General features: G+C 42.5%; 3 protein-coding genes across 3 annotated transcripts; all 3 read right to left on the reverse strand.

The window, feature by feature from the left end:
• Positions 1-2,406: 2,406 nt before the first annotated feature.
• On the reverse strand, positions 2,407-9,095 carry LOC137273751 (uncharacterized). The gene is made up of 4 exons (XM_067806582.1): positions 9,023-9,095; positions 5,074-5,289; positions 3,546-3,599; positions 2,407-2,618 (listed from the first exon to the last, which is right to left on the reverse strand). Exons 1-4 carry the CDS (start codon positions 9,093-9,095, stop codon positions 2,407-2,409), a joined length of 555 nt encoding a protein of 184 aa, XP_067662683.1.
• Positions 9,096-9,246: 151 nt separating this feature from the next.
• On the reverse strand, positions 9,247-23,462 carry LOC137280822 (peritrophin-44-like). Its single transcript, XM_067812024.1, has 4 exons — positions 23,429-23,462; positions 13,467-13,703; positions 11,130-11,171; positions 9,247-9,689 (listed from the first exon to the last, which is right to left on the reverse strand). The coding sequence occupies exons 1-4, from the start codon at positions 23,460-23,462 to the stop codon at positions 9,466-9,468; spliced, it is 537 nt and encodes a 178-aa protein (XP_067668125.1). The 3' UTR covers positions 9,247-9,465.
• LOC137258340 (heparan-sulfate 6-O-sulfotransferase 3-B-like) lies at positions 16,973-19,826 on the reverse strand. Its single transcript, XM_067795991.1, has 2 exons — positions 19,450-19,826; positions 16,973-17,615 (listed from the first exon to the last, which is right to left on the reverse strand). Exons 1-2 carry the CDS (start codon positions 19,824-19,826, stop codon positions 16,973-16,975), a joined length of 1,020 nt encoding a protein of 339 aa, XP_067652092.1.
• Positions 23,463-24,817: the final 1,355 nt, after the last annotated feature.

Genomic DNA, 24,817 nt, shown 5'->3' on the forward strand with positions numbered 1-24,817 from the left:
AATCCTAATGGTTAAAGCGTCCGCTCCCAACGCGAGAACAACTGGAGTTCATTCCTGGTGTTCCCTTACACCTATCCCCACCCCTACCCTCCACCTCACCCCAACCTTCCATCACTCACTGGGCGACATAAGATGACAAGCAAATGCAGCTCGACATCCACGACATCCCGACGTATTATTGTTAGTAAATTGTTGTTAGTATTATTGTTGTTAAACTTGTTAACTTAATATTATAGAATTATTCATTGTGTTGCATATTTCTTTGGTGCTGAACCCGTGAAGATCCACGGTAGACTCGGTATTCGGCAACCCATGCTTGCCATTAGAGGCGTCTATGCTTGTGGCAACTAACGGGATCGGTTGGTCAGGCTCGCTGACTGGGCGGACACATGTCTTCGTATCCCAGTATCCCTGATCAATGCTTATGCTTTTGATCACTGGATTGTCCGGTCGACACAATCGATTGTTTACTGATCGCCGCAATGTAGCTGGAATACTGGCCAGTGCGGCGTAAAACTAAACTAATTTACTCTTCGGTGCTTTCTAGTTTCACTCTGAAAAATCATCTTCGTATAAATGTGTGGATTAACGAAATCGTCAGTGAGAATTAAAAGGCTTACAGTTACGCGAGCTGTGAACTCGCCTGTCCAAACTACCCGCTTAACATACTTGGAGTGTACCTGTGAAGACCAAGGTTAGAACTGAAATTCAGTGACCCACTCTAGTCGTAAAGGCGACTAACGGAATCGCGTGGTCAAGCTCGCTGATTTGGTTGACATCGTATCCCATTTGTGTAGACCGATGTTCATGCTGTTGATCACTGGGTTGTGTTTATTCTGTTATATTCAGACCGTCGACATATAGCTGGAATATTGCTCAGCGCAATGTGCAACTATACTCTAACTCATTCACTATTATCTAATATCTATTGTATCATATACCGTTGTAATTGCACTGCCATTGTATCGTGTATTTGTTGATTTGCAAATATAGTTGTAAACCTGTTTGAGAATGACGAATACAATGAGAGAGTTAGGGAATAAGTGAATGAGTGAGTGAGAACAGATTTACACCGATTTTCGCAATATTCCAGCAATATCACGGCGGGGTACACCAGGAATGGGCTTCATATATTGTACCCATGTTGGGAATTGAACCCGTGTCTTGGGCGTGACGAGTCAACTCTTTAGCTGTCACCATAGCAGCCAATATGGTTTCCTTGAGTTAGACGAAATCACATTTTCTCTGGCACGACTTTGCTGTTTCATTGCAATGGCGGCATGATTCTGCCTCTCGGTGATTAATTCTGCTTCTTGCGAAACCAGTGATCTTTGGTTCGAATCCCGATTCGTCTCGACTATGTTTCAAGTTTTGTTAGCACCAGAACCGCTACTCGGTAGGGTCTGAGAGATTTATCAAGTCGTTCGTCTATTGCACACCGTTCCGTTGCTTGACTCCGGAGACTTTCTGAGGCTGAAGTAGCCCACTGGTTAAATGTTCGCCTGTCCGAAGACCCGAGTTCGATTCCCCATATGGACACAATGTGTGAGTATCATTTCTGGTGTCGCTGTGTGGCCTTACCTTAAGCAAATGAGTTTGTTCAAACTGCCTCTGTTCACTCAGCAGAACATGGGTGCCCGGTGGGATAAGTCATGTGACTATAACCTTTAGCACCTCACAGGTAGATTGGGTTATTCGGGGTAATAATGAAATGTGTATTTGCATGTGCTTTGTTCATGCACTTGGTGTATGGAATTTAGCTCTATGGATGAACACATTATTACTAAAGCGACGCTACTCCCTACTCTCTCATGCAATCACTACTTTAATGCATATCACAACACAAAGTATCAACATTTAACATTATCTTTACTCGCACATTTTACATTGTAGACGGAGATGTCGAGATACTCTCTCATCAAAGACGACGTCGATGCTATGTCTCCGTCGGGGGCATTTTAGCCAGACTGAGCCCTATAACAAAGAAAAACATATGAAGTGACGAAATACGTTAAAACCAAAACTGATTTCAGAGCGAGTACCACTGTTTCTATTTACAGAGACGGGCGGTGGGGTAGCCTAGTGGTTAAAGTGTTCGGTCGTGACGTCGAAGGACACGGTTCGATTCCCCTAATGGTTACAATCTGTGAAGCCCGTTTTGGAGCTGTGACGAAGGGGTAGGCTTGTGGTTAAAGCGTTCGCTCGTCACTTCGAACATCCGGGTTTGATTCCCCACATGGGTGTGAGGCCCTTTTCTGGTGCCGGAATATTGTTGAAAGCGGCATAAAACTACACTCTCACTCATTCACATCCGAGACGGTGCCATTCGTCCGATGCATATCTACAGAGATGTCACCTGAAGAAGAATCTTGCTATGTCAGAAACGATCAAAGAATGGCATGACACTTACGCTTTACAGTTGAAGTTGAATTCGTCCACATCTGAGAAGCAGCTTCTGGAGAAGGTGTCGTACACGCTGAGGCCGTCGCCCAAGGAGGAGCAGTTTCCTTCGTAAAGACGGCCCCCACGACACATGTAGAAGCCGTTACAGTCAGTGGAATGTGTTAACAGCTTAGGGTAGACGGCATCAACGTGGGCGGCACACGGCAACGTACATGCTGAGACAAGAAGAATATAATGTGTCTTTAAACTGCAGGGGCCGTGGAGTAGTCTAGTGGTTAAAGCGTTCTCTCGTCACACCAAAGACCAGGGTTCGATTCCTCACATGGGTAGAGTGTATGAGATTGGTATCAGTTTAGGAGACATTTCTGGTATCCCCTGCAGTGATACTGATGGAATATTGCTAAAAGCGCCCTAAAACTATAAACATTCACTCAGTCACACACTCACTCACTCACTCACTCAAAACTGCTCTTTATTCAAGCATTTGAAACTGCCTGTCGTTACCGAAAAAGCCAAACACGACATTACCTTTCGGCAAATTACCCTGTTATGTTAAACAGGGGACACATAGATACCTTAGAAACATTAGTTCAGAATGTGTGCATAATGTGGTGACAGTGGCCATAAGGGATGACTGACAGTCCCTGACCCACATTATTTCCCTATTGCCTAGGACTCCCTGCAGTGCTTAAGCCCTACATGAAACAAGTCTAGATTTCACTAGGATCTCTGGTCTCCCTGGAGCTCCTTTTCAATTTAAATGGATTTATCTGTTACAGACAAAATGTTATGTATCTAGAGACTAATCGTTCGTATATTCGATTTCCAGAAATGTTGAATAATCAATCTACAGTTGCGTCCCTTAGAACTGCAAGGATGAGCTATCATGCTGTTGAGTCCCCGATCGACATGATTATTAAGAGGTTTCTAAGCACTATATCCAAGCACGGTTGATTCTACTGTGGTAAACATTTATTACTCGTTATAGGTTGAAGCAGTTCGATATTTCAAAGATTTTGGTACTCCTTATCACAAACACTGGTTACTCAAATAGTCAAACTCCTCCTGATTTCATGTTAGACTCTATTGAACACACTCACTTGACAAACAGGGATGGATCTAATTCAGTGATGTGGACTTACACGTTGACTGGTCAACAGCGGTCAGGAGATTGGCGAAAGTGGCAGGACTGGGATCTGAAAGATGAACATGTAAACAAGTTGGGCAGATAAAAGAACAACTGTTCACTTTGTGATAGAAGCAACAAAATTTGCTTACGAGTACACTTTGGTATACACTGGCCACTCAAAATTCCAAGACGGTCGCGATTTACATACCATTCACAAAAGTAGGGGCAAGTGGATTTACAAAAATGGAAACAAATGATCAGGAGAAATTGAGGGAAAATATGACAATTTATTCCATTTCTTTGGAAATGTTTCATCTGTAAAGATATATTGTTACTTTTTCTCATATGCATTGGCAATAGCTTGCGGTATGCTCGCAAAATGGAATATCCCCTACTTTTAAAGGTATGTTACACTATTTTCGCTTCAACTCCTAAAACAGAGGTTCGTGCTTTTCAGCGCATTTGTGTCTCAATGTGTAAGTAAAATATTGTTTATGTCTGTTATCGACTATTAAAACATGTGAGTCATAACCCTTCAACAGCTGAAAAGAACAATCAGATAACACAGCTGTGTAGCACTGTGTATGAAATCTCAGTATTATCGATGTCATAAATCACAGTTAAACGTGGAAGACACAATGCCTTTAACAAGCAACGAGCGGTACAAGAGGTCTGAACGGAGGTTTCGATATGTATCAGTTCATATGTAAACAAACATGATTACTGGCGTTAATTCCCTTGAACATCCGGGTTAGAATCCATCTTTAGCCATTCCACCCGTGACATTCCGGGTTACCATCCAACTTCAGCAGGCCGTGTTTGTCGTTAGAGTAAGAGGCGACTAATGGGATCGGGTGGTCAGTCTCGCGGTCTGGGTTGACACATGTCATCGGTTCCCAACTGCGTACATGGATATTCATGCTATTCATTGTCTGGTCCAGACTCGACCACTTACACACCTGGAATATTGCTGAGTGCGGCGGAAAACTAAACTCACTCACTCACCGGCGCTAATAATCCATGTTGTTGTTAACTTTGGTATGTTATTTCTCACTAATGAAATGTTTATGACACAAGTTACATTTCAGAGAACCCTTACATTTATCTGTTTGGACCCGTGAAGGTCCCGGGGTAGAATAGGCCTTCAGCAACCCATGCTCGCCATAAAAGGCGAGTATACTCGTCGTAGGAGGCGACTAACGGGATCGGGTGGTCAGACTCGCATATCGTTGACTTGGTTGACATGTGTCATCGGTTCCCAGTTGAGCATTGAGAAGATCGATGCTCATGTTGTTGGTCACTGGTTTGTCTGGTCTAGACTCGATTATTTACAGACCGCCGCCAAGGAGCTGGAATATTGCTGAGTGCGACGTAAAACTAAACTCACTCACTCACTTATCTGTTTGCTTTGAGCTTAACAATGAAACGGACGGAACCTAGGGGGGTTTCCGACCAACGTTAAGCCGACTGCATCCGAAACGACCCGAGCAGACTCGATTTCATGAACATGTGGACACGAGATAGTTTCACGGCAGACTTACTGGTACATAATGAGCTATCTTCCGGGAACACGCAAAGCTGAGTGTCTGGGTTGAAGACTAAGCCCGGGGCACAGTGGTACTTGACCCATGCATTCCGAAGACATCGGAAGTTAGCCGAGCATTCTCCGGCGACCGGTGATGGCTTGTAGATGGTGCTGCTCTCGGAACAGAAAGCCCCCTCTACCTGGGCACGGATGGCAGGGACGAAAGACCCAACTGGAATAAATAACAATAAATCAGTAACTGTATATTACACTACGACAACGTTTCCACTTCACGCCAAAGGCATCCGTGAAAGTCATAGGTAGAAATAACTTCAGCTACCCATGCTTGTCGTAAAAAGCGACTAAGGGGTTCGTGTGGTCAGGCTTGCGGACACATGTCATTGTATTCCAGGTACGCAGATTGATATTCATCACTTGATTGTCTGGTCCAGACTCGATTATTTACAGACCCCCGCCATTAGCTAGCATTAAACATCAAAGCGATCATGTTAGAGAATGTAGCGCCGGCACGTCAGACAAACTGCTTCACGGTGAGTGAAGTCCATTGCTGGTGTCTTCCGCGGAGATATTACTGGAATTTTGCTAAAAGCATCCTGAAACCGAACTGACTTACTAAATGTGGAAAACAAAATTTGCTGTGGAGGGGTGCTGCTACACAACCATGTGGTGTCACAAGACATAAACTCTTTTGTGTTTTTCTTAATTGACATATTTCATTAACTCTTTGTTTAACGACGCCAAACAGGTAATCTTGATAATGAGTCATATATCAGTACGAGGCTTAGTGTGTGAATGTGAGGGAGATATACTAGTAAGAAAAGCTGTTTACGCTTGAATTTAACTGATTACCACATCCCTATCGTTCTGTACTGAAGGAAGGACGTTGAGGTAGCCTAGTGGTTCAATCGTCCGCTCGTCAAACCAAACATCCGGGTTCAATCTTATACATGAGTGCAATGTATGAAGCCCATTTCTGATCCCACCCCAATGATATTGCTGGAATGTTGCTAAAAACAGCTTAAAACTAAACTGAGTGTCTGGGTTGAAGAGACACTGTTCTCAGGGACAAAGGGTTATGATTGAAAAGGATGCAATGCCAGTTTCACAAAGTCTGTCAGCTTGATGAGGAACAGGAAAACATGAGGTGATGCACATCTCACATGTATGGATTGGAGAATGTCAGGATTCTTAATAATCTCGTTGATCCTAATCGAGCATCTTCTTTATATTTGCATGCGCGAGTGGGCAACCTATCCTCGAATGAGCATCTTGGATTGGTCAGGGAGACATCAAGATTTTGACACAAAGATTCTTATAATGGACACAACGGCATCGCTGATCTAGTGTTAACAATCCTGGGTTTATAATAATATGTTCTCCTGACAGCAATTGCGATATTTCACTGTAACAACTTTAGACTAGCAGTGGTGGCGTCAGAAATACACCCTATGATCAACGTTTCTGCCTATCCTGCCACTGTTTGTTTAAACTACAAAGGTTGGTCCAACCTTGTCACCAGTCTAGAAGTTTTGTAGGCCTAGAACGTTTTGGCCAGCCCTCGTATGTTGGAGACGAGCTCCATGTCCTACTTATGTGTGGTAAATATTCTGAAATAAGAAATAAGAAATAAATGCTTCACAATCCAGCAGATCTACCCTCCAACAATTGAAACCTTTGTGCCTGTAATTATCTGCTGCAACATTAACCACATTCCTCTTGGCTGTATTAAAACTAAGAAGTAAACAAACCACTGCAACTTAAACATTGTATTTCAATCGCTATCCTACATACAGCATGTATGTGTTATTTATTTTGCATAATATATTGTTTTACGATCATTTCTGAAATATAATGCATGTCTGTTCTCCTGAAACCTCGTTTAAATTCGGACAAGTACATGAATACATGTACATGTCAGTGTATTGTGCTCTGGGGATGTTTAAATATCCATGGCAACCTGGTATAGTGTATGGCACTAGTGCGGGCACTTAAAACCGACATTTGTCAAGAAAAATAAATATTGACACACAAACACCCACAAACACATAATATCATGATCATACAAACACACACACTTTCAGTGCACGTTGCTCTGTAACGTGCAATGACACTAAAATCGACGTTAAAACCGTTTTCATCTCACCCCACTAGTCCCGAGATTAAAACATACATAGATATGTAAAACGGACACTATTTATCTCTGATTGTTACTGTGAGACAATACTGTGAAATCCGTTTAATTAATGAATACAGGCCAGAATAAGCCATAGACTGCTCTGCTCTAGTATAAAACAAAAGACTCACCCAAGACTGTGAAAATAACAAGTGAGGACTTCATTATAGCGATATGTTATCTCGAGGTGATGATCTTCCCGAAGAAAGGTCTTTTCGTTATAAATAAGACGGGGTTGTACTAGCGAGGGGCGTTCCTTACATAGCCACGCCCACAAATGGGCTTTTCCGAAGGAGCGGTCTTGGAACAGTACTTACTTCAACCTGCTTGTGGGACGTTATATCTGAACAGGTTTGTTTTGTTTTGTTTTGTTAAAAAAAAAAGAATGTGCCAGCAACAACAAAAAATATGCATTTTTGCTATAACGAACACTGTTTGGACGTTAGTACAAGAACGTGGCAGAATACAAAACAAAGTACCATTATTCTGTCTATTCAAATGTAGAAGAGTTTGAACTAGCCTATCCATAACACATAAATCAGTGCTTGTGATAAAAGCGGGCGGATGAAACAAAGTTATAACAAACAAATGAGTAACGAACTGTACGGATGTACGTCTAGATATTTTCATACTTTTACGTGAATAACGACTTCTCTATAGCGAATTAAAAAACCTAACACCTCTAGTTAGTGACATGAAAAGTGAAATCAGTCAGCGTATTTGTGTATGAATGAAATGCTATTAGTTTAAAAAATTAAATTTAAACAAATCTGTAGCCATTGTAGATTAAATATGTTAATGTAAATGTAACTAGTTACATATGATGGAATACTATTCCAGTGGTGACTTTTTATTCATAGTATTCATTGTTACAGCAGGAAGAACCGATTAGCATGCGTTATTGAAATTTTCACTTGAATAATAAATCGTTACTCTCTTTCTCTCTCTCTTTCTCTCTATGCGTATGTGTGTGTGTGTGTCTGTGTCTGTGTCTGTGTCTGTGTCTGTGTCTGTGTTGGATGCGGTGATAAACCTGATGCATGACAGCGTCAGCAAGAACAGCCGTTTGTGAATAGGTTATGCATATCGATGTATGTTTTTGTGGTGATAAAACTTTTGAGCCGGTTGTTGACGAGTGTGATATATCCCAGCTTTTACATTTGGATCATTATCGCATTACAATGGTTCCATTTGACTTCGGAGATCCATGGAGTTTGCTTGTTGTTTAATCCACCGCTATATGACAAGACGATCCAGTGATCAAAAGAAGAGCATTGGCCTGCGTATGTTGGGATACAATGGCACCTGTCAACTGTGTTCGCCAGCCTCACCACTCGATCCCGTTAGTCGCCTCTTTCGACACACAACTGAAAAGAAGTTCTAAATCGGATCTACACGGGAGACAACCATCGGTTGATGAAGACCAATTCTGACGGGAGACAAGCATGGGTAGCTGATAACCCGGATTTTCAGGGGAGACAAGCATGGGTTCATGAAGACCAGTTCTAACTCGGATCTTCACGGATGGAGCAGTATAGTCTCCTCACAGTAGGTTCCCAGTGTTTGGAAAAAGACGAGTTCGTGAGAATTTGGTGGTCTGCACATGTTAACCTACTTAACTGTATGCTCGTACGAACATGCCAGCAAACAAAGAGAAATAGTCCAGAAACTGTTGAGCAAATGTTCGGCAGCAGTCCAGCTATAGTCGAACACATCACCTCTCATACACACAGTCGGGGAGAGACAAGACATGATGGCATAATCTACATACGATGAAAGCTGTCAAAACCAGCATCTGTCCAATCCGGCAAGTTGTCAAAACTGGCACAAAATCTCAGCCCCATCCGTGGCTTGTACATTTATCATCAGCTCTACAATCCAGCACATTGTTTAATCCGGATTATTTATTCAGTCCTTATGAGTGCCGATTTAGACTGACCCTTATGTATAGGAACGCGAATAGTATTTGGGGTAAAAGAAAACAAATAACAAAGGTAAAGCATTTCCCTTTTATTCCAGTAGAGCACTCCAGAGGTTTCTCCAAGAAACTGATAACCGTTCTCACGGTCAGGAAAATATACGAAATCTTTATTTTGAAAATTCGGGTCGTTTTTCAGAATTCAAGGATGCATTATTAGATTAAAGGTGTTCAAAAGTAAACATTGATTCAAATGAAGAAGATTTGAAGACAATCTGAAGTGAGACACGCCACTTCTAGGCCGAGCCCGGTGGGCAGTTGATGTTAATCGTCTCCAGCTCGCTCACACAGGACCTCGTTGTGGAATCGAAGAACGGGAACTCTCCACTCCCAATATCGGAACAATTTCCGATGAAGAGTTGTCCCCCTTGGCAGACGTAGTATTCACCACATTTGATTTGGGTTGCGGAAAACAGAGGGTACACGACGTCATTCGTTTGTGGACACGCCATCAGACATTCTGTAAAACAGTGTTGTCCGTGAGGGCCAGGATCAAGACAAACAAAGAGGGGAATATCATTGCTTTACGGTTCCACATTGCTGTTCCAGTTATTCGTGTAAAGGTTGCAACAGCGACAAACAAAGAGGGGAATACGTGAATTATTGCTTTACGGTTCCATATTGCTGTTCCAGTTATTCGTGTAAAGGTTGCAACAGCGACAAACAAAGAGGGGAATACGTGAATTATTGCTTTACGGTTCCACATTGCTGTTCCAGTTATTCGTGTAAAGGTTGCAACAGCGACAAACAAAGAGGGGAATACATGTATTATTGCTTTACGGTTCCACATTGCTGTTCCAGTTACTCGTGTAAAGGTTGCAACAGCGACAAACAAAGAGGGGAATACGTGAATTATTGCTTTACGGTTCCACATTGCTGTTCCAGTTATTCGTGTAAAGGTTGCAACAGCGACAAACAAAGAGGGGAATACATGTATTATTGCTTTACGGTTCCATATTGCTGTTCCAGTTATTCGTGTAAAGGTTGCAACAGCGACAAACAAAGAGGGGAATACGTGAATTATTGCTTTACGGTTCCACATTGCTGTTCCAGTTATTCGTGTAAAGGTTGCAACAGCGACAAACAAAGAGGGGAATACGTGAATTATTGCTTTACGGTTCCACATTGCTGTTCCAGTTATTCGTGTAAAGGTTGCAACAGCGACAAACAAAGAGGGGAATACATGTATTATTGCTTTACGGTTCCACATTGCTGTTCGAGTCCTTGGGGGTACAAAGTGTTACTGCTTATTTTAAGTAATGCAATCAACCATTCACTGCATAGAGTAACGTCGAAGCTGAAGCAACCCTAATAAATTATTCGAGATATACGAGATTCGGTTCAAGTTAAAAAAACAAAGAACATTTCAGAACACGCATCAACATTTCAGTTTTTTGACGGCATCATGTAAATGCGGTCGGGTAGCCCAGTGGTTAAGCGTTTGCTTATCATGCCGGGTTCGATTCCCCGGCATGATTATGGGTACCAAGGGTGCAGCCCATTTCTGGTGTCTACGATAATGCTGGTATATTGCTCAAAGCGGCGTAAGATTAAACACACTCACACACTCTTGTAAATACGAATCAGACAATCCAGTGATTTAAAACAAAACCATGGTGAAGTAAACACCAATGGACTTGTTTCAAAGAACAGCTCTCATCCAATATGGCCCAGGCGACAGGACTAAATCAATTGTTGATCAAGATTTAACACGCTGTTAGAGGTAATGGTGCATGATTGCCCATATAGCCGACTCTTGCTGGTGTGAATAGTGGGTGGAGGGTAGGCAAGCATTGCAGTATTTGAAACTCTTGGTCCTGATCGTCCGACTTTTATACATGTCAATATCAAAGGGTGACCTGAAGTCTTGGGCTTCACTGATCAGGCTTGCAATACATACCAGTGGGGTCGGTGGCGTATAGCGGGGGATTTTCAGAAGGATCTGAAGCACAAAACAACGTGTTTAAAGTATGAGCCTAGGTCACGATAAAACACAGTTCAAGGAAAACTCACTTTGTGAGTTCAGGAAAATATCACCGTGTGAGCCATTATGAAAGTATGTCATAGTGAAACATTGTTCGTCAGACATGCACGTCATTTCATGCATTCATGCGTTATTTAAATTCTAACATCACATTAGCTCTATTTAAGTCCTATAAAGAGAGGCATTTCAACAAGTCAATCTTAAACAAAGAAAAACGAATGAATTGGGCACTGCACTAAGCATCCGTGACGAATCAGACACTATAACTATGTAAAAAGTTAAATCGGAACCACGTGGGTTTGCGATATAATTCAAACAGACTGCCGGACAAAAATACCTACACAGTCAAATTTGAAGGTGGCTATCCGAGCAAGTTATTCGAGATGTGCTTGATATATGTAGCGCAAAGACGTATTTTGTACGTTATGTTTTGCAGTGATTCCACAGCTGCTTTTAGCCATGTAACGTTTTGTTACCTTTTGTAATTTTGGGGGACAAGTCTTAATTTCAAGGTTTATATTGAGTGCACAGTTGTAGTCTTGGTTAAATCTTATTTACTTGAATATATACTACCGACAAGAAATTGGGGAACTAATGAAATAATAGCGAATTTGAAACCGCTTTAAATATCCACTAAATCAATTTCAGGCGTCAAGTTCAATATCTGGTGTGTCCACCATGTTGGGCAACACATTCACGGCACCTTGATGGCATGCTGTTAATCAATTTCCGGATGGTTGCCCGTGGTATTGCCCGCCATTCCTCTTGGAGAGCTGCACCAAGCTGGGCCAGGTTGGCGGGTCCTGGGTCCCTGGCGTACACCCTTCGACCAAGAACGTCCCAGAGATGTTTAATTGGGGACAGGTCTGGGGACTTAGGGGGCCAGTCCAATGTCTGGATACCTTCTTGTCGGAGATAAGCGGAGACAATTCGGGCCCGATGTGGTCTGGCATTATCATCTTGGAATACAAAATTTCGGCCGATAACTCTAGCCAGTGGAGCCACAAGAGGACGCAATATTTGGTCAACGTATCGCTGACCAGTCATGGCTCCGTTAATGATGACCAAATCTGATCGTCTGTCATGTGTAATCTCACCCCAAACCATGACACTACCACCTCCATATCGATCATGGTCAAGAATTGCTGCTCTGGCATATTGCTCCCCGCTCCGACGCCAACAACGTTTTCTGCCATCTGTGAATCGTAGGCAAAACCTTGACTCATCAGAGAACATGATGTAACGCCAGTGGCGCATAGCCCGTCCCTGATGCTGCCTAGCCCATGCCAATCTTTGGCGCTTATGGTGAGCTGAAAGGGTGACACCCTTAAAAGGCCGTCTTGCTTTCAGACGGTTTTTAACGGTTGAGGTTGAAATGCGTCTTCCAGTGAGTGTGCGGAATTCTCTGTTGATGGCAGGGGCCGATTTAAACCTATCGCGTAGAGCAATTAACGTAATGAGACGATCCTGTCGTGGTGTCGTTGCTTTTGGTCAACCACGCCCAGGTCTCGTTGCAACCCCACCCGTTTGACGGTACTTATCCCACAGGTGTGAAATTACACTTTTTGATTTACCCATCTGCCGGGCAACTTCACATAATGATGCCCCCCCCCCCCCCCCCCCCCCAACCCCCACCCCCCCAACCCCCACCACCCCAAACCCCCAACCCCCACCCCCCACCCCACCCCATATATCATCCCCACAATTCTCCATTTTGTTGCTTCACCGAGATACTGCCTCGGAGGCATTTCTGTCAGTAAGTGTCAATCTCTATTGCATTAGTGATTGCGACTTCTCCAGTACATCTACAGGAGTTAACTTCTGCATGCACGTGTAGCACGTGCTGGGCATGCATTATGCGAAATTCCATCGTCATTGGATGTTGGGTTTGGGAGATACGCCACGATAACGGACCCTGTCACAGTCAAAGTCATCTACATTCAATTTCTTGGTTCCCTTATTTTCTGTCGGTAGTATATTATAGAATCTTTCGAAATTGTCTTTGGCTTGCATATTTGTGCAACAAGGAACAGCAATTGTGTCCGCTAGAGACCATCCTGTGGTTGATATCCTGAACATTTATTTACGCAACAGGATGCAGACACCAATGCGGACACCTAGTCTGACCCCCAGCTCTCACTACTCGCCTCTTACGACAAACATTGATTGTTGAAGACGAAATCTCTCTAGACACTTGATCTACTCGGGTCTTCAAGTAAGTGAAGTGATAAGGTTTAGATCTACCAAACCCACCTTGACATATAGGACTGTTTGCCGGCCAGTCACACATACTGATGTCAGCGTTGTAGACCATACCTGCTGCGCATCTGTACTCGCGCACAGCGCCACCTACTTCCCGGGTGAAGGTCGAACATTCAGACGGGTCACTGGTGAAGTGCGAATCTGCAGGACCGCATACAGCTGAGCCAGCGCCGGTGAAAACGGCCGACGTCGATGATATCTGCCCATAGGATGGAGGTGCGACAACGCCTGGAACAACACGTTACGACTGAGTAGGTTTGATGGGTAATTTGGATCCGATTCCGCATCCCAAATCCTTTTCCGCATGGCAGTACTACTTTTTCCTGCAAGTCACATTATACATTGACCCGGCCCTCTACATGTGCTTAAGTCACGGTGGAATACAACATGTATGATAAGAATGACTGTTGTTGTGTTGTCATTGAATTAAAGTTGAGGTCACGGCTATGAATGATGAAATGTAAGCTGACAATTCAACACTGCTTTGAAGAGTCTCCGACGATGATCCCCTTCGACAAAACGTCACACCGTTGTTGAACCGCGCCATGCTGGAAGAGGTCAACACTTTGATAAATTCTAGGAGTGAGTGGATTACGTTTTATGTATAGTTTAACAAAATTCCAGCAATATCACGACTGGGGACACCAGAAATGGTCTTCATATAGTGTACCCCGGTTTTCGGCCTGACGAGCGAACACATTAACCAGTATAGACTACCCCATACCCCTTCGGGAGTGAGTGAGTGAGTCAGTCAGTCAGTTTAGTTTTACGCCACACTCAGCAGTATTCCAGCTATATGGCGGTGATCTGTAAATAATCGTGTCTAGACCATGCAATCCAGGGATCAACAGCATGAACATCGATCTACACAACTAGAAACCGATGACGTGTCAATTTACTCAGTCTTACCACCCGATGCTGTATTTCGCCTCTTACGACAAACATGGGTTGTCCAATTCTAAGCCGGACCTCCACGGGCTCCACCCTTCCACCCCCCCCACCCCCCACCCCCAACCCCTTTTGGCCCCGCCTATGAAGAAATAAAATCAATGTGGTCATGTCATGTTCAGGGTGGTGGTGGTGGTGGTGGTGATGGTGGTGGTGATGGTGGTGTTCGAACCCCCTGAACACCCCTTCTGGATCCATGAATACCTTAGACAGATTCGCGAACATGGCTCAGTTGCGAAAGTTGCAATGAGAATTTGCTAGTTTAATAGTGTAGCCACTTACGTGCTGTTTTCAAATCGAAGCTGTGCCGGATCCAAACTTGCTTATTCGGTTGTCAACAACATCTTAAAGCAAAAAACGATTCTGATACGTCACTGTGTGTAGGCATCGCAGTGAACTACGTATCTAAGAGGTAATGCTCCGGGTTTAGCTGAACTAAACGCACACTTGTTTTGATCCGTTGTCGTAAGATGAACTTCCAACGTAAATAGTTGAAGGTAGTCATCATAATGCCTTTAACACCTCTGACGAGAATCTATTTGATACTATGAAGTATTTATTGTTAGGGGTAAAGGGAATTTTAAACGCTGGTATTATCGTGTTAGAATGGAGATATTGGTAATCGAGGATGGGTTACTGTTGACTTACGTTGAAATGTGTAATTTGCTCAGAAAATATTTGTTTCCTAATGCTGATAACAGAATTAGATAATCGGTATGGGACTCAGTATGGGAGGTAACTCGTATATGTTTGAGAATGAACCTTTGGGAGCAAATAGGCTTTTTACTGGCCCATGTCGCCCGAAAACTGTAAAACCAACCAACCAAGAATGAACCTTACTGTATCAAGATGGTATCTTCCCCGGGTATGGAATGAAAAACTTCGACAAGAATTACGAAGACTTAACATGATGGAATTTCCAACCACTGATGAACGATGCACGAAAAGAAAGACGTTTAACCTGACGTTGGGCTCACGGAAATTACGACTGGGATGGTCTTTTCTTTTCTCGTGAAACAACAGTCTGGCTTTTCCCGAACAAACAATCTGGACAAACGATGCTATGAAACCTGTCTACCAACGCCCAAAACATAGCCAGAAATTTCAGTGTGAGGTGGGATATGATCACATGGAATGACTCTGTCATGTATTTTCGATGGAAATTTGACGAGGGAAAGACATATTAACATCTTCACAGATCGCCTCCTTTCAACGGCGAGAACACTGCGCCAGCAGAGGCCTTTTATTTTATTTTGTTGCATTGCAAACATGTTTGCTGCGACCACTTCCGGCCGATATTGTTATTGCGGTTACAACTGTCATGTGGTGGGTAGGTGTTGAAGTGTTTGAACCTCTAAGAAAATTTGTTACTGCTCTCAGTCTCACGCCACTGAGGATGTGTGGGGAGTTATAAAGGGGACACCTGCACCATACGGGATCTTGCCACCCTAACCTAAACCTCTAACCCCATCCCTAATCGCTAGAATAAACAAGATTGAAGTATCGTCAGCATTAGTAGCTCCGATGTAAAAATGCGCATGTCCGTAGCGTAAACTTCCGGGGACCAGTAATGTGCAGTTTACCCTCACAATTTCCTACAAGCTTTGATCGGTAGTCTACCTGTGCACATTCAGTCGTGTATTGCGGGGCAAGCAGGTGTCACAAAGTACTAAAGGACACTTAGACTGTAAGAGAATAATATCTCAACATACTAGTATTCACTTAAGTAAAACGTATAGTTTATATACATGTATTAGATATTTGCCGAAATAACTTCCTCAGTAATTTTTGGTAATACTCAGTCTGAATATCTACTTGTTATCCTCAGACTACTTTCAACATGTTTTTTTTCCTATTTCAATGTTCTGACAGGTTTGCACTATGTACAGCGGCGCAGTGAACGATAGCGACAGCTTTATATACGGCGCACAGGCGGTCCCAGAGGCGGGTGCAGGGGTGCGCACCCCCCCCCCCCCCCCCCCCCCCCCTTTTCCCTGAAATTTGTTAAATGGCCACTGAAACTCAGGTGAAAATGAAGTGTGCACCTTCCCACCCCACACTCCGTTTTCTCAATAATATGTACACTCACAGCAAGGTTTTCTACACAACGAAAGTTCTCGATGAAGGATGGTAACGATGTATATTTAAGATTCTATTTTGTTTATACCACCAGAAACGTTCATCAAATATATTTCTTTGCTTCAAATATCCGTTTAACGTGAATAAAACTCAACAGTATATCCATGTCGTATCTTTTAATGAAAATGATATTTACAATGTCAAAGCCGGTAGGAGGTGTCGACGGTAAAATGTACGTATATGCATGCATACAAAATCCGTATATCAAATGAAAGAAAATCACTGGAAAATTCCCGTACCGATAGAAAGTGAGAAAGTCAGATGGGTTTTACGCAGCTTTTAGCACAATGTCAGCCATATGACATCTAGGGATACCCAAATTGGCTTCACACCTTGTACACGAAGGGAATCGAACCCGGGGTTTTGGCGTCACGATCAAAGGCTGTGACTATTAGGTTACACCACCACCTTTATTCATGAATAGACGTGTAAACATTCTTTCGGTTCAGGTCATTCAGCATTCGCCTCAGTTTGGACTGTTTTTTTCCCAAGGCTAGGTATTTCAACCTCTGAAAAAACAAATCTTTGGCGTACTCATAAAGAATTACATCAAACCTGTTCATATAGAATATTCTGTTGCGATCGTTATCAGTTAGGTTGTATTCGTTGGATGTGTAGTTGAACGGAAACGTCTTGAAATTGGTAGTAAATGTTAAATTAAACGTATTCTCGAACAGAATTTGAGACAGCTCCTGATGTTCGGTTAAACCAAAGTACGCCATATTCTTAAGATTTTCTTTTGCGCTTGCCAGTATGCGGTACTGTCTTTCGTCATAAGTCCAACCGGAAGCGGAAGTGTTGTAGCAGTCCACGATACTCAGGTTGGCCAACATCCGGGTCTGTCTGTTGATAGCAAGATTTGATGGACAGTCCATGAACTCATGCAGTGACACATTCTTCCAGTCACCTTCGAAGCACGGGATGAGTTCCTCCTTGGTTGGGGAACGGCCATTGCACAGAAGGGTGATATTCCAAATTGCACCCATGGAAACATGTTTCCACTCACTAATGTAACGCTTGACTGGGTGTCTCAGCATGGTAACGTACAGGTGTCTGCAAAAAATGGTTAATTGTCATGAAATAATACAAAACAGGTTATTTTTTGTTTTTCAAACCATCGTGTGAATTATGCTTCGATGCAAGACAGTGTTTGTCAATGTAACTGCACAGCCGAGCCAAATGGTTAAATAATATGAAGTATTGTGACAGTATTATTCATTGTGAAAGAATGTTCCAGGCATAAATACTTTGTGCCAATTGATATTCAGTAGGGAGGAATCGGTGTGTTTAGGATTTAAGCCTGGTGTGTTTGAAAATCAGAGACATGTTTTACTGAATTGATGGCGATTAAATATCAGTTGGAACCGAACGCGTGAGGGCGACTTAATTTCATTTGCAACGGAACGCGGAGCGTGAGGTCCAAAGAGACTTATCTTGAACCGACCATGGCTTTACGCAAATTAGTGTGTGATGATATTGTCTTACAAAGGGCACTTTCCACGTGCCCATTTAGCTTCATTATGAGCGATGGCCGAGGTACAAATTATAACATTCATGCTAAAACTATTGGTGATGAAGCTACCATGCAGTCCTCACGATCAGTATAAAAAGAAACAGTTAGGAGTGGTCTCAAAAGACGCGTGCAGCAGACGATAGTTGGGGTCAGGCACGGGGACAGAGATATCACCTAATATATCATAATCCCTTAGGGGAATTAAACTGTGGAAGTACACGGTATGTCATAACAATTTACAAATAATACCCAGTCCTGTCGATCTTCGGGTGGTCATGCTACGTATGTAATTTGAGGCATTTAATGCTATGCTTTTCTACGGGTATCGGGTGTCATGCTCTTTTACATATATCAATATAAACTTTATGAAAGAACGACTTGTAAGATATTAATAAATAGTTGAGACATATTCAACACACATGAAAAAGCACAAAAGATGACATGGCCCCGTTGTGCCAGTAGGCAGGGCATGCACTTCATGCCAGGCGAGTCGGCGGTCTGTCGTCATCCCTGGCTGAGCGATCCAGTTGCCATAGTCTGGTCTATTGTTTTTAGCGGCTAGTATTTATTTTCTAAGTTCTTACGCATCCAACAGAATGTCAAGTTAGGCCAAAGTACGTTATTTCGACATATCCAATTTGCAGTTGTGTAAATTTTAGGGATAAAAAGTAACAGACTAAAAACATCTTTTTTTTCCATTTCCGACAGTACTTTAACATATTTGCACTTCAAACAAGAAGGAACAATAATTATGGTTACTGCACTTGTGTATCTTATGGTTGTTGAAATAATGCACAATACCTAATATTCAACTCCCCATCCCACTTCAGTGTACATAAAACAACATGCGTAAGCTGGATAAAGTAAATAAGTGTAGTCTTGGTCTGGCTAAAATGATGGATAATCCGAAATATCGTACATATAATGATTAATGATCATTGATATGAAAGCTGAGATATCGATAATATCGTACACTGGGGAAGGGAAAGAGGTTTTAATTTTCTCACATAATATGCATTTTAGTACTTTATCACGGTTGGTTTCTAAGTAATGTTGAGGATGCTGTTTTCCTAACAAAAACGTGTCACCACTCACCATTGACGTAAAATATATTCATGTCTTTCAGAATATTTTTAGCATTTTTACCAAAATATTATTCGATATTTAATAAGCGATCCTTATTTAGTTAAATAATACCGCCTCTTTCATCTATACTGAACAGTGAAAGAACCTTATTAGTTTAAAGGAATGAAATCTCAGAGATATCAAAGATATCTATCGATAATCGATCGATATTTGTTTACCGATTATCGATCTCTATGACCTATATTGATAGATAGCCCAAATATTTTCAAGATTTATTTTACACCTTACCTTTGTTTGATCTTCCGTCCATGTCGTTTGTTAATTGCATCTTCAACACAGGCATGCAAGTGTGTCCAGTCGGGATGGCTTTTTTGGCAGGGTTTATCACGAAGCTTTCGTTTGAACAAAATATTCGATTTCCACTTCTTATAACAGGAGCACTTGTCTTTCACTTTACCTTCACATCGACACCATCTTGTGGCGTTCAGGTCATCGGCCATATGCGATGCAAATGTTGAACTTCCGGTCTTCTGGATTCTCACAAAGACAATGATGTCACTTCCGTTTGGACTAACGTTGTAGCTGTGGATTATGTCATCATGAGGCAAGTGATCAGATGATGGTAAGCTACGGTCAGAAGTATAACAGTCGACCTTTGGATACATGTCACTTACGGTGGGAACGTGTTCGCCTGTCACACGCTGCAGAAAACCCGGATAGTTTGAACCTATTCCTGATGAAAGCATCTGATAAGCTGACCAAACAATAACTATTAATACCATTGCAGCTAAGAATAAACGGTTTGGCGGGACTAATTTCGACATACCCGTCTGTAAACACGAAGTAAACTTAAGGCTAGGCAAATCTTCCTTTGATTTGAACTGGCACTTGATTCTTTGGGAAAGGTAATGTATTATGTACGCAGAGATAGTACTTATCAGAAACTGCTTTGTCCAACATAAATATTGAAGTCGGAAATTTTCATAAGGTTTGAACAATGGACATTGTTGTGTGAGAATTTTGCTCGCGTGGTTCTGGATATGCGCACGGCTGTAAAATTACACATATAGAGAGACAGGCAGACAGACATTAAGACAGAAAAGCAGGCAGGCAGAGAGACAAACAGGCTTATTCAGTAAAAGGGCCTTAGGCTATACATGCTTTCTTAGTGATGTCATAATAATGAGAATATAGCTGCTGAACAGGCACATATGTGAAAATTTGTAATAAATATTATACAGACAACAAAATGGAAATATGAGAGCACAACCCAGTGTGGAAATGGGTGTGTACCTTTGATGAAGGCGATATTTTATTTTGACATGAAAAATATTTTTCGACCTGAAGCAAGGGAAGTACGTTGCCAACCTTTGCTCGCTTCGTTCGCACATAAGAAGACTGGTCATTTTCTTTATGTTGCACAACCCTATTTACGCTATTTCCCTCTCATGCAATCAATCCAGTTGTTAACTCTGTGTTGTGTAGAACTCTGAATTCCGCAAAAATACGGCATGAATAAACACCACTTTTTCTAGTATCGATTGTAGTTGGCCAAATGGCATTTGTTTGGGGTCGATATTCCGGACTGACTGTTGTTCGGACTTCAGAGATTGTCTTTATTTTGATGAAGTTCCTTGATTCGTTATTAAATATACTGGTTACCTGCAATCATCAACACTTTTCCACACATCGCCCACTTAGAAGTGAAAATTCACAAATGATTTGTTTGTTTGTTGTTGTTTTTTACATGGCTGGTACAAGGAAACGAACATTGGCGAATACTATTACGTACAGGTCCAACCTGACCACATTTTCCTGTACCACGTTTGCAGAATTTGCTTGTGGTTATGGCAACGTCATTCCTTTTTTCGACCGCAACGTCACCCAGTAACGCACTCTTCCCATCTTCAGATGGGGGTTGGGTGGGAGTGCACAGTTCATTCCACCCGTTTTAACTTTCAGGACAGAAGGAGGAGTGGATACCCCTAACCCCTTTTCACCCAACGCTTCTCTGGATCCGCTTATGATTTTTGCCAATTGTTTGTGTCCATTATCGCAATAATTGTGTTATGATCGTGTAATACCCATTGACTACAAAGCTATTTATCTTCACCACTCCAACTGAATACACAAAAGTGAGAGAGTGAGTCAGTCAGTCAGTGAGCCAACTTCGCTGTAGGCAGTATTCTAAGTTATGACGCGGTGTATCAGCTTCCTGTGAAAAGATATCTCGAAGTTCTGCGCGTATGTCATTTCGGTACAAGTGTACGAGTATTGTTGTATTGTTCGGACCAACCTAGAAACATAATGGAGACAAACTGAGATTTTAACCCACGATCGCAAACCCGTTCAGCAAGTTGAGTTGCCTTGACTGGACCTCCCATGCCAATAACAACGGAATAAAGTAATGCTAAAGATCATGCTAATATAAATAAGGAGTGAGTGAGTCTTGTTTTACGTTGCTGTTTGTAGTATCAAGAGGTATTTGCACAAATCGAGCTTGGATCAACCACACATATGGTTAACATCATGAGCACGCACTAAGCCGTTGCACGTTGTATATACTCACTGGTTCTTCATACGAATACAAGGAGTGAGTGTGTTGGGTTTTACGTTGCGTTTAGCAATGTTCCAGCAATATCACACCAGAAGTGGGTTTCACACAGTGTACCCATGTGGGGAATCGAATCCAGGCCTTCGGTGTGACGAGCGAACGCTTTAACTTCAAGGCTACCCCAGCGCCCCACTGTCATGTGAAATACCTCACTGTTGTGTAGATGGTACAGTCAGATTGTGAAGTGACTACACAATTCACTCATTTGTGAATGACTGAGAGTGCCAGGCTTTTAGCGGCATTTTGTGTAACAATCAAAATACTTCAGTTTTTTCATGAAATTTCATTTCATCTATTTCATCTATAGATATGTCATACAGTCTTTTCAGGAGAGTAATTGTTCAAATATTACTAAAGATCAAAAACTCTGAAGCGCAGGCATATGAGAGTAAATTGTAATGATATATTTGAGACCAGTCAGCATTTTTAATCCTTATCACTACCACAGTCTACATTGTCATGTCAGCCACCTGTTCCACTTTGTCACTTTCATAAATTATGGTGTATGACATCTATCTCCTCAGTCGGTCATTCCCCTTGGCTGTGGCTGTCATCACATCAACTGTACAAGGAAGTGCTATTAATTATTTCTCTATCTGTCCATTGTTGAGTCTTCGCCTGTCCATTGTCGTAAAATATATACGCTCACGTCGATATTGATAGAGTGGAGTCGTGTATTCCGAGTGTCTGTGTAGGGACGACCGCCAGCAGGATAATGCCCCTCGTAGGGAACGCAGTAACTGCACTCACGTCATTCATGTATGCTTGTTTGTCATGTCTTGTGGAACCAACTAGAGAAGATGGAACTCAAGCATGTCTTCGTCTTCGTCAACGTACACTTCCTCTTAATTAAGAGGTAATTCCGCCGTCGGTCTTTTCTACGCGTTGACATATATTTGGTGGATAAGGATTTGTAGGGTGGGGCTGCTCTGGACACAGCAGGTGTAAATGCTTCAAAGCCAAGCTCATGCGCAACAGTCGCTGCCACAATAGTTTTATCTGTTAGTAACAATAAATGGTGTTCAAATTGGGATCCATTTTTGTAGATTAAGTTTCTTGACTGAAGTATATTGATTGTTGTTACACAAAGTGATGCGAAATGGCTGACCCTGTTAGTTATTTCACGAAACGAGTGAAACTTTTAGTCGTGGACTGATTTCAATATCTGACTGCAAACATATACACTAGGCTATACGCTGTCACCTTGGTACGAGTAGTGACGCGTGGTTGTAGGGCGGTGGGGTAGCTTAGTAGTTCAACTGAAGTCCAAACTCGGTCAACTGTGACAATGTTTTTTGAGATATCCTGACATGACCACCAGGAAATGACTACCCGGACTGGAGTCATCTTTAGGGGAATGACTACCCGGACTGGTGGTCATCTTTAGGGGAATGACTACCCGGACTGGTGGTCATCTTTAGGGGAATGACTACCCGGACTGGTGGTCATCTTTAGGGCAATGACTACCCGGACTGGTGGTCATCTTTAGGGGAATGACTACCCGGACTGGTGGTAACTGCAGTAGTCACAAGTAATGACTACCCGGAGTGGGGGTCATCTTCAGGGGAATGACTACCCGGAGTGGTGGTCATCTTTAGGGGAATGACTACCCGGACTGGTGGTCATCTTTAGGGGAATGACATAATATCTTACCTATTATGACGGTCACCGCAAGTACTGCTCTCATTGTGCTATAGTCGCAAATACTGAAGTGTGTCTCTGCGAGCGTTATATATACTAACAATATTGACATGCAATACTCAATAATAAGTTTTTAAAAAATGAAATTTCGTGGAAACCTGCAGCTGCAGATGTGGTGACGCTTACCGATACAACATGTAACTTCCACGCTGTCACAGAAGCCGTGGCGTTACATTTACCACGTTTACGGAGAATATGGCTTCATCAATCGTTTGACGAGATGGGCGTGTTTGGAAACATTAAATCACGAAGGCCAGAATCGATGAAGTACTCGACATAACAAACGTTTTAGAGTTTTTACATTTTACAAGATGAACAATGGTGGATCTTTGATTCGGTTCCTAACCGCATCATTCTTCAATACATAAACGATGGTACATGCTGTTATTTTGCCTGACCATCAGGGTTTTGAGATCCCGTGTACCATGTTTGACTGGGACATCTAGGTGAAGCTCCGGCCTCGGTATGATAGCACTATTCACCCTGGCCTAGTACAACCATACATAAGCCGCACACACAAACACGCACATGCATATGCATGCGTGTCACGCTATATGTCTAATAATCTTGGACGCGCGTCGATTGAGAAAACATTTCAACGTCAACATGACGTTCATGCACATGTGAAGGTCAGTTTTGCGTTCGTATGACCGGTCTCATGCCCTAACGGAAAAGCGCCTATTGTGTAAACATCCCATTAAAACATACTGTCAAAAATAGGAGAACCTAATGTCATACGACCTCTTTAATGTCACGAAGTTACTCAGGTCTACCCAAAGTAGAAAGAATGTCCATGGCCCACAGTGATTGCATCTCTACGTCAGGTGTAGGTATATGTTAAAGTGTTTCTCGGGTCTATTGTTATTCACCTGATATTGTTCAGGACCCACAAAGATGCGGGGCAGAATAGGCCTTCAGTAACCGATGCTTGCCTTGAAAAGGTGACACAGCTTGTCGTAAGAGGCGACTTACGGGATCCGGTGGTAAGGCTCGCTGGCTTCGTTGGCACATGTCATCGGTTCTCAAGAGCGCAGATCGATGTTCATGCTATTGATCACTGGATTGTCTGGTCCAGGCTCGATTATTTTCAGAGCGCCGGCACATAGCTGGAATATTGCTGAGTGCGACGTAAAACTAAACTCATTCACTCACTCACTGGTATTGATCAGTTTCGAAATAACGATTCAATATTACCCCAATCTTACCATATATCGAGTTAGAAACATGGTTTGAAATCAGTTTGGGGTTTAAACATACTTTAGGTCGAGTGGGTGGCAAGCTGTTGAAAGCAGGGTTTAATGAGAGGAGGTGCGAAAATATCATATGTTACTCATCACCAAA

This window comes from Haliotis asinina, chromosome 1, assembly GCF_037392515.1.
Source record: "Haliotis asinina isolate JCU_RB_2024 chromosome 1, JCU_Hal_asi_v2, whole genome shotgun sequence".
NCBI classification, from domain to species: Eukaryota; Metazoa; Mollusca; class Gastropoda; order Lepetellida; family Haliotidae; genus Haliotis; species Haliotis asinina.